The 10521-nt window shown below is 54.0% G+C and overlaps 1 protein-coding gene across 1 annotated transcript; it reads left to right on the top strand.

Annotated features, from left to right (window-relative positions):
* Positions 1 to 2955: 2955 nt before the first annotated feature.
* On the top strand, positions 2956 to 8221 carry HHEX (hematopoietically expressed homeobox). The gene is made up of 4 exons (XM_053983646.1): positions 2956 to 3353; positions 4955 to 5133; positions 5363 to 5413; positions 6997 to 8221. The coding sequence occupies exons 1-4, from the start codon at positions 2975 to 2977 to the stop codon at positions 7228 to 7230; spliced, it is 843 nt and encodes a 280-aa protein (XP_053839621.1). The 5' UTR covers positions 2956 to 2974; the 3' UTR covers positions 7231 to 8221.
* Positions 8222 to 10521: the final 2300 nt, after the last annotated feature.

Raw genomic sequence — 10521 nt, forward strand, 5'->3', positions numbered from 1 at the left:
CAGAGCCGCTCTTTCTGTCCGCCCCGCGAGGAGCGCGCCCCGGCGGCAGCGGCGGAGCCGGGTCCCGGCCGGCTCCGCCGTCGGGGCTGGCAGCGGCGCCGCCTGCAGCAAGTGGGGGCCTTGATTTTATTATTATTTTTTCCTTGAGCTCAGAACTCCTCGAAGGCGGGTGATTTCACGGAAAGTGAAGGGGAAGACGGGGCCCCGAAGTTATTACACAAAATAATGAGTTCTCCAGCCGATTCCTCCGGGCTGAGACCGTGCCAGTGCGGGGATGCACGCATCTCGCCCCGCCGCCCTCCAGAAATCGCCAGATTAGCAGGAAAACTTGGTGGTGTTTCAAGTGAATACCAAGAAAATTAATGTGAAAGCATTCCTTTTTTAATCCAGAAAGGCGTATATTTTCTCTTCTCTCCCAAGGCGTCTCTCTCTATCCCCCCCACTTCCCTCCCTCCCCCGCTCAGGGTTTTCCAGATAAATTGGAGAGCTTTCCAGAGGGAATCTGGAGAAGAAATAATAGAAATACTCAAGCACTGTCTTGGTTGCCCCGATCTACAGTACCTTTCTTTAAATGCCCGTTAGACTGTAAAATCCGGTCAAAACTGTATTCATTGCAACAATATTGGTAATAAAGTATTTTGTCTGATGTTGCATTGTCTCCCTCACGACAGAAACTACAAACAAAATATATGTTCCAAGCGAAAAGGAAAAGGTTTTATTTAATCCAGAAAATAATTAAAATCTCATGTATTTTTATTGGTTTTAGTATCCAGCAGAGTGAAAATATTGAAACTCCGAGACCCCTTGCATTAAAAAGTCACAACTGTTCTATTTTATTAGTTCTGACTGTGTGAAAAAAATTATAAGGACAACATTGAAAAAATCCGGGTTTAGAGCCCCGAATGGCCATAAAAACAATAAAATCAACTATAAAACCTGCACTAGTGATATTAAAAAATTATGTAGTTCAATAAATGTGACATTTCATGAATGCGGATTTAATAGTCTCCAACCCGTGGAAAGAGGAAGGCTGAGGTCTAACAATTGAATTTGAAAGGGGCGGTTCTGTAGAACTGCAAAATTAAGTGCTTCATTTTTCTTGTTAGGGATTATGCAGTGGTAGTGGAATGTAATAACGGTGTCATTAAAACTTCCTTTTAACAAGGCCTATTGCTTGTATAAAAGTCAGAAAAGAATAATCTCTTCCTCTATTTATTTGTTTTCCAATAACACAGCAAATTTTTTTTTTCTTTTTGCATAAACTTGTTCTCAAGATTTTGAATCGACAGCTTGTAAAATATTGTGGGGGCCCTCCATTCTGCTGCCTCATATCATGCACGTCGTTATTCCAGAGGGCAACAGGTCATCGGTTTACTGTACATTTATTAAGTAAATCAAGCTGCAAATCCAACACTTCCAGATGAAAACATTAACTAAACCCCTTGGAAAGAGCAATGCCTGGGAGACTGAACACAGAGAAAAAATAATCAAAACTGTCAGCTCGCTTTACGTGTACCTGATATTTACAAGACACAAGACCACGCTTTAAAGGTGAGTTTTGGCATTTGTTAACAATGTGAAGAAAAAAAAACCCAACCTCTCTGTATTATTAAAATAGATTTTTTTTGTTTTGTTTTTCATTTCACCAACACCCTTTCGTCTCGCTCTGAGCCTCTTAGTTATTAAGATCTTCGTGGGTTTGAACTGGAGACCTTTCTCTTTTTTTCTCTCTTTTTTTTTTTTTTAAGCAGAGTTATACCAGCACCTGCTATTCCTTAACAGCTTTCCGTGCTCGCTGTCAGCACGGGGGCGTGTGCGGGAGACGGGACACGGCGGGGTCCGCGGACACGCAGGGTGCACCTGTCGCCTCCGCTCGCACGGAAAGGGAGGAGAGGCGGCACCAGCCGCTGCCGCCGGGGCGAGGCCCCGGGTGCCTGAGGGCTGCGGGCAGAGCGGGGGTCTCTGCCCCTTCCTCACACCTCCCACCACTCCTCGCCCAAGTCTGGCCGACAGCGGTGCTGGCGAGGGGCGGCCCTGCGGAGCGGAGTCGGCGACGCCCAGACAGAGCGCGTGTCTCCCGCTGGGGGCTGCGGGGCAGGGGGCATCACCCGGAGGGATCTTAAAAATCTAATCGATGGAGCCCAGGTGGCGCTGCTCGGGCCGTCATGCCGCTTTCCCAGCCCGGGCTGTCGGGCACTGGGTCCCCAGTCCCGCGCGGCCCTCGGCCGCCACATCGCCCCCCAGTCTGCCGCCCGGTGCTGGCCGTCGGTGCCAGGCGGGACGCGAGCAGCGCGGCGCCACTTCCTGCTTCGCCACGCCGTGCTCTCGGCTCTGTCCTGAGCACGGGGCAGGAGCCGGTGCGGCCCCGCCGCCCACGCACTCCCACAACTCGTTCCCGGTCCATGCAGTCAGGCGGAGCGCCCGCGCGGACTTTTCCAAGAGAGAGGTCCCCGGACCGGGCGGGGGGTGGCCGTCCGCTTCTTGCCTCCTCCCTCGGTCTGCGCCAGGGCCACGCTGCAGGGGTCAGCGCGCACCCCCACGGGGAAGCCCGAGCCCCGGCTGACGCTGTGCCGTGTGCCAGCAGAGAGCGGGAACCGCTGCGGGAAGCGCCGGGGCCCCTGCGCCGTCGGGGCCTGGCGGGTGACAGATCGCGCCCCGCTGCCGCGGGTTCCTCCGGGCTGCGGCGGTGGTTGATTGGCGCCGCGGGGAGTTCGCTCGAGGAGGCGGGAGAGTGTTTGCCGGCGGGGGGTGGTTTCCCCCTTCCCTGTCCGGGCTCATTGGCCAGACGGCGCCGTGGCAGGAAGGGGACAGAGACCACGCGGGCTCCGCCCCGCGCCAATAGAAACCTATCGAAGGGTAACCCGAGCCCAGAGAAACCCGCGGCGGCGGTGCCAGCACCCAGCTGCCGCGGTCGGGGCCGGCTTTCCGCAGGGGCGGCCGGGGGCGCGGGGGGTGCGCGGGCGGCGACCGCGCCATGCAGTACCAGCCGCCGGGCGCGGCGCCGGCGGCCCTGGGCGTCGGCGTCCCGCTGTACGCGCCCACGCCGCTGCTCCAGCCCGCGCACCCCACGCCCTTCTATATCGAGGACATCCTGGGCCGCGGCCCCGCCGCCGCCCCGGCCCCCCACTCCCTGCCCGCCCCGCCGCCGCCGACGCTGCCGTCGCCCAACTCCTCCTTCACCAGCCTGGTGTCCCCGTACCGGACCCCCATCTACGAGCCGACCCCCGTCCATCCGGCCTTCTCCCACCACCTCGCCGCCACCTATGGCACCGGCGCCTACGCCGGGCCCCTCTACTCCTTCCCCCGCGCCGTCGGCGACTACGCGCACGCCCTGATCCGGCAGGACCCCCTGGGTAAGCCATGTGCCCCCCTCCGCCCTCCCCGGCTGCGGCGCAGCTCTCGTCCCGTCCCCATCCCGCTGTCGGGGCAGGGATAAATGGGAAGTACCCGAAAGCGGTCCCCTTTCCCGCCCACCCTGCCGCTTCTCTGTATTCCCCCGGCTCTCTCCGGTCCCCGTCTGATTTACAGTAAATTAGAGACGTGCCGTGCTCCGGGTCTGACAGCGAGACCACAGTGCGCGGCCGCGGTGACTCAGATTTGTTTTCCTTCAAACCAAGTGACTCTGAGAGTGTCCTTATTAATGTCGCGTGTGGTTTTGGTGGGGAGTTTTAATTGTGCTTGGAGATCGCATGGCAGATCTCAGTCTTTCCTGCGGATGACTTGAAAAACAGTCAGGAGGCCGGCTCCACTCGCTGGGGCCCTCGAGGTTCCTCTGCGGGTCGGCTCGGGCCGGGTCGGGAGCCCCGGCGACTACTTCGCGCCCTTGGCCGGGGGAAGCGACCCCTCTGCGGGGGCTGAGCCCCGTGCCCGGGCTGCAGCACTTGTTCTTAGTGATTGCAAAACTGGACCTGACTCACCACATTTGTGCAGTGAAAGAGGCTGACCCTTTCCGTTCATACAGGAAACCTTGAGCTCTCGATAGGAGTAAATCTGGTTTCAGAAGCTGTTAAGTGTTTTCCTGGCCGCCTGAAGCAGGCTCTTCCCCGGGAGTCGTGCACATTGCTGATTACTTTATCGACATCCTCAATACAGACAAATTCAGGAAACACTCGACTTCTGATAGCCGGGATCCGTTTTTCTGATATTGTTCATTTCCTCTGTGTGGGATGTGACTTTATGACAGCTAAAATAACCAGTTGCTTCCTATTTTTTGAGTCTGTTTTGCACCAGAATTACTAAAGCCTGACGCAAGCAAAATCTCGAAAAACAATGCAGCAAATTGCAAAGGGTGCAGGCAGAAAGACAAACAGCGTGACTCAGTAGCACTGGCCGGAGCCTCCTGCCCCGGGACGCGGCCGCGGCTCCGCAGCGGGGCCGGTTCCCCGGCGTGTCACTGCCTGCACCGCCTCGCCCCTCATCCGGCCCCGGGTGAGCCTGGCGGGCACCCCGCGGCCTCTGGCGGGCAAACCCCCAGCCGAGGGTGGCGGACATGCGGGCTCTTCTTCCTAGAAGCCCAGTGCCCTCCTGTTGGCGCATCGCCCCTGCCCAGCCCCGCGATGTCCCCGCTGTCCGCAGGGACCCGGGCACTGGCTCAGAGAAAGGGAGACGGTTTCTTTAGGGCATCGCAGTGAAAGAGCAGAAGGAAGCAAAGGTCTTTTTTTTTTTTTTTTGGTCTCTTTCTTTGCGAGATAGACCAACAGGAAACACATTGACGGAAATGTTGCCAAAGCCCGTAAAGTGACTTTAACTGGTCTCTCCGTTTGGCGGAGGGGAAAAAATCAGAGAGGGGAAAGATCAAAGTAGGAACAGAGAGAAATAAAATCAGGCGAAGGAAATTAGCGAGCCCTGGACCCTATTACGCTGGTACGCTATTGGACCCGGGCGGCCCCCCCGCCCCCAGTCACGCGTGTCCGCGGCCGGCCAGTGACCCTCGGCGCTGTGCCTGTGTTTGTAGGGAAGCCGCTGCTGTGGAGCCCCTTCATCCAGCGGCCGCTGCACAAGAGGAAGGGGGGGCAGGTCCGCTTCTCCAACGACCAGACCATCGAGTTGGAGAAGAAGTTCGAGACTCAGAAATACCTCTCCCCGCCAGAGAGGAAGCGCCTGGCCAAGATGCTGCAGCTCAGCGAGAGGCAGGTGAGGCCGTGCCCCCGCCCCGGGGAACCGCACCCCCTTCCCGTTCGCTCCAGGCCCCGCCGTGCAGCAGCTGCTGTCGGTGCATCGCTCTCGGGCACCTGGCCGGCTCGGGGTTGGCGGGGAAGGGGTTTTTGGCAGGTTCTTGCTTTTTGCTTGTGGCTTGGGTAAGGCTCCGGGCACTAACTAGCTCCAAGACTACCGCGCACCTTTTCTCATTGTCGTTGCTCAGGTCAAAACCTGGTTTCAGAATCGCAGAGCCAAATGGAGGCGTCTAAAGCAGGTACGTAGATGTTTCTGTTTCTATAGAAATAAGTATTTTAATTGTCTTATCTTACGCCGTGCTCGCCTATTCCAGGTTGTATGCAGAAGTCATCTGAAAGGCTGTTTAACCTCTTCACCTTGATTAAAAAGACAAATAGTCATGCTGGAATCCATGAGGGCTCGTTCAGGCAGCACTAACGTTAAAAGCTTCTAATGCAGTTCCTATATCAATTATGCCCGAGTTTCACACACCACCTATTAAAACTCCACGGTAATTGTTTTGTAAACCCATATGTTGTTTAGCCAATTAACGTGGAGAAGATAAGTAATTGTCAGTAAATTACTTAGGCAGGTTTTTTTGAGAATATTAACTGGTGTTTTAAAATGCCCTCTCTTAATAAACAACAAGTCGATGTATTTTGCTAACATTGAGAGAAAGCAGGTACAAATACCTTGTTTGTTTTGAGGAGCCACATGGAAAATTGAGTAGTTTTTAACCTTCTTTCACAAGCAGTTACAGCGTAGGAGTGTAAGAAGTTAAAGCAGTTTCCCTTCCCTTAGAAATCATGCTGCTCAAGCAGATAATTATTTAGGGGTTTTTATGGCACATAGGGACTCAGCAAAAGTGAGGTCCCTTGGTTCAAATATGTTTGAAAAATTCCAACATTTTGGCCTGAGTCTGACTTCAGTTAAGTGTGACATGGATGCACATGTTTTACTGGCAAATTCGCCTTGAAAATAAAAGTAAAAAGAAAAGAAAACTAATCACAGTACCATGATCTAGATAAATCTTTTCTATGACCTTTGCCTGAGTTTAACTCAATCTTCAGTTGATTTTTTAATAAAGTCCTATTATTCTGGCAAGTGGCCACCTAGGGCCCAGCCCATGCCACAGTGTCCGGAGAGCTCGCTTGGGATCTCGGCCATTTTAAGTCATTTCCTCCTTTTCATTCAGTCACATCCATTTCTCCAAGCCCGCACGGTTATATCATGGGTACATGTCTCTGCGTGCTTTTTCTTTCACGTAGCATTTCATGCCCCCTTAGGGGACTGGGCTCTCCAGACAGGTGCCAACACAGGGCTACTCTTGCCTTCACAAACAGGGTTTTGGTTTGGTTTTAGTGGTGAGTGTTTTAAAGTTGAGTTGTAGCTTAATTAGTAATTTTTTTCCATTTGCTTTTGGACCACTGATGGATTCAACCTCCCTCCTCTTGCTGTCGGGTGTAATTAAAGAAAGATCAGGGCAGGAGGAAGCTGTGTGTCGGTGTTTGTAGACTCATAATAAACATTTGCTTTGCTAAAGACAAAAGTTCAGAGGTTCCTGGGCTCCAGCAGCTCCTGACTCTTTTGAAGTGGCTGCGATAACCATCGCCAAGGAGCCTTATTCACGGCAGCAGCCCCTGTGGCTGTGAGGGAGTGGGATCAGAGCCCTCGCCCGGCCCTATCCCACTTGGGCAGCTTTATAGGCAGGAGGCCCAGGGAGGTAGCAGGACACCTGCCTTTTTCTGCAAGGTGGTTTTCCCACACAGCACAGCTGGAATTCCCAGGCCTCCTGTCTCTGTGGCCTGTAGTTCTGTACCAAGCAGGATTCTTTCATTGCAGGAGAACCCCCAGGCCACCAAAAAAGAAGAAGTAGAAGGTGCTGACAGTCACAGTGACCAAAGACCGGAGAGCTGCCAGAGCCCTGAGCAGAAGGGTAAGGAGGTCTCTCTGGATGGCTCACAGTACACCCCCTCACCAGCCTCACAGGAGGACCTGGAGTCAGATGTCTCTGATGACTCTGACCAAGAAGTGGACATTGAAGGCGATAAAGGCTATTACACTGCTGCCCACTAACAGTCCCATGCAGAGAGCGGACCTAACTCGGCTTGCACTTTACCAAGGGCTGGTTTGAAAGAATATTGTGCTCCAGGAGAAAACTTTCACCGTTGCATTGAAAGAAAAAAGCATCACCAAATAGACTAATTTTATAACAAGCAAAGAAAGAAAGATGTATTTTCTGCAAACAGTTCAGTTTTGGCATGTCTAATTTGGTTAAAGGACCATGGTTTGTATTTAATTTTTTGTAAGATATGTTTGTACAATAATCACTGTTCTAACTGGAATATAATCCTGCACCGGGTCCTTACTCATGGTGGTGGAGAGGGTCTGAATCAGCTGCTGTCAGTGATCAGGCAAAACTCTATCTAGTGTGGAAGTGAGTATGGATTGCAGAACTAAGCCCTTTATATGTGCAAACAAATGTACTTCAAATAGATAAATTTAAACGCCCTTTGTAAGCAGAGAATCATGTTCTGTGAAATAGGGAGGGATTTGACCATCCCGAGAAGTGCCTTATACTCACACGCTTTTATGTGCTCTCTACTGAGACATCTTTCTGTTTGTCAGGTAGAGCTGTCAGACAGATTCCTTTTTCTTCTTGTGTGAGATGAAATGTGCCTTCTCAGATTTTTGAGATTTTTGCCTCACAGTTTGGATGGTTTTATTTGCAGAAAATTTTTTTTTTCTCCTTTAATAATCTCTAGCACTGTTTTTTATGGATTTCATATTTGAGAAGAAAATGCAGGGAGTGATAGGGCCCTGCTGCAGGACAGAAACTGGCATCAGCTGCAGGGCATAAGTGAGGCACGCAGCCGTGGGAAGATAATGCCTATCGTACGCGTATCTGCTTCTGTACATACTAGTTTTCTTTAAAAGTCTTGTGGTTTTATACCTCACATTGTTCATATTTTGTACATATTTGTTCAGTGTTTAAAAAAAAGGCAAAACTTGGTATTTAATTTTTGATGGACATATCTGTGAAATAAACCTAAACTCTGCAACACTCGCCACTCTGGCCGTCCAGTTACTGGCAGGGGAAAACGCAAACCTCTGCTCTGCCAGGTGTGTTGTAAGCAGCTTTTCCCTCCGTACTATGCCAGCCATCAGCCACCCCCGCCGCTTTCTGGGCACCCTTGGTTGCAGGAGTCTCGTGTGGGCTCTCTGCTATTTTTTTTTTCTGTGTTTCAACCTCCCACCCCCCGTTTCGGTTTTGCCCGTGCCTGTGCCCACACGGGAACGGGCTCTGTGGCAGGAGGAGGAAAACCTGGCTGGCAAGCCCAGGCTGGAAGCGTGGGTATTTACCCCCGAGTCGCCCTGACCTTGGGAGCCGGAGAGGTGTGCGGGCTGGAGGAGGAGCGGGGCCGGCAGGGTTTGCTCGGGGCCGGGCATCGACCCCAGCCGGGGCAGACGCTGACCCACCTGAGTCAACAGTGGTTATTCATCGGCTTTGCTCCGAAATGACTACGGCGACTCGGGGAAGGAGCATGGAACCGGGATATGAGAATTGCTCCCAGGAGCGGGCGTCCTGGGTGGGCACCCGCGTGGGTATTCAGCCCCTCCAGGTGCCACAGTGAACACCCAGGGACCAGGGATTTACACCCGGCCAAGTGTCACAGAGGCTTTTAGTGCAAAGAAATGCTTTTAGATAGGAACAAGTGATAGCAACATATTGCAACTGGCAAGGGAAAATGGCCCTTAGAGCAGACAAGCTATTGCTTCTAAGTGAGTTAATTCTTTCAGAAACATCAGCTGAGTTTTCTGAATAAGTGGCTATAACTTTGGTTTACCCGAAAACCGCGCTCATGCACGGGGCCCAAAAAGACGAAGTGATCGGGTGGTCCTGTGCCCCCTGCCCGTGCACGCCGTGCACAGGCTCTGGCCGTCCCCGAGCGGCTCCGGCCGGGGCCGCGGCAGGGCCGGGCGGCCCCGGGGACGCGGGCACCGGCCCCTGGTTTGACGTGACAAAGGGAGCTTCGGGGCGTCCCTGGGGCTCCTCTCCGCCTTTGCGCCGGGATCGAGCCCCAGCGCGGTGAGCGCCATGCGAGGAATCGCTGAGGGCGCAGACGGCTCAATAGCGGGGCTGCGCTGAGGAGGTTCCTTCTCCATCCTTCGGCTTTCCCTCGCTTGGGTTGCCGTCCCGGGTCTCAGCGCGGGTCCCGACGAGGACGGGGACAGCCCACCGTGAGTCCCGGGAGCTGCGGGGCGAGGGTGATGAAGTTATGAGGGCCGGAGCAGAGCAGGGAGCGCGCGGGAAGACGCCGTCCGCATCTGCTCTTCTTTATCTGTTTATCTGTCTCGACCGGTATCAAGGTGCACGAAACTGGCGTCACCTCTTCAACGCGACTTCGTGTAATGGTTGTACTTTGGCGTGGGGATGAGAACACGCGTGGAACAGAGCGGCCGTGCGGGTGGGCAGCCGGCGGCGGCCCGTGAGAGTGGACGCCGGGCAAGCCCCATTTCCACGAGGGCTGATGCCGGCGTTCCCCGGCCGGGAGAAGCCGGGAGCCAGCCGGGCCCGATGCGATGGGCGGGGCGGGAGGTCTGCCCGAGGGACTGCGCGGGGTCGCGTCCCGGGAGATGTAATGGGCTCCAGGGAAGCCGGGCTCGCCAACCCAGGCGCTTTCCCCGCCGTGGCAGGGATTTGACGGCTCCCTGCAGGTGAGGAGCGCAGATGCGCCGTCTGCAGCCGCCTGGCCAGGGATGTGGATTTCCAGGGTGTCGCGACAAGTGACAAACAGCGCTGTAACCCAGGCTGGGCAGTCGATATGCCCTTGCTCACCCGCCCACCCGGTGAGGTGGGCTTAGGGAGGTAAAACACACCGGCGGGGCCGGCCGAGCTGCCGGTCAGAAGTAATCCCCCAGCAGCTGTCCCTAATTCCCCCGGCTCGTTTCCACGCGGGGAAGACCCACGTGGGGATGACCACGGTAGGGCGGACGAGTGTCCCTCCAAGGGCAGTGTCTTCTCTTTGGCAGGAGAAAAACAGCCAAAGCACTTTACACCGTTCGGGAAAACCTTCGAGCCCCTTCCGTGCCACCCTGCTCTGTCCTGTTTATTTGCCCGTTGGCTATTCCATGCCGAACTGGCACGTATGACCTTTCCAGCACAACTCCCGTCTTGTTTTTGACTTTTTTATCAGCCGATTCAACTTGAAAATGGTTATCATTTAGCAGAAAAACAAACAGAAAAGCACATTTTTGTAAGCAAAACGTTAATGATTGGAAGAATTGCACCAATTCCAGCTTGACAGTGTGTGATTAATCCTCCGGGTCAGGTACTTATATTTTTAGTCATTAGGTTCGTCGGCC

The sequence above is a fragment of the Vidua macroura genome, chromosome 8, assembly GCF_024509145.1.
Source record: "Vidua macroura isolate BioBank_ID:100142 chromosome 8, ASM2450914v1, whole genome shotgun sequence".
Lineage (NCBI taxonomy): Eukaryota > Metazoa > Chordata > Aves > Passeriformes > Viduidae > Vidua > Vidua macroura.

Excerpts from the sequence above, each read along its gene's own strand:
- HHEX (XM_053983646.1), top strand. The coding sequence starts at position 2,975 with ATGCAGTACCAGCCGCCGGGCGCGGCGCCGGCGGCCCTGGGCGTCGGC. Across the intron at positions 3,354-4,954 it reads GATCCGGCAGGACCCCCTGG|GGAAGCCGCTGCTGTGGAGC; the intron begins GTAAGCCATGTG and ends CTGTGTTTGTAG. Across the intron at positions 5,414-6,996 it reads AATGGAGGCGTCTAAAGCAG|GAGAACCCCCAGGCCACCAA; the intron begins GTACGTAGATGT and ends CTTTCATTGCAG.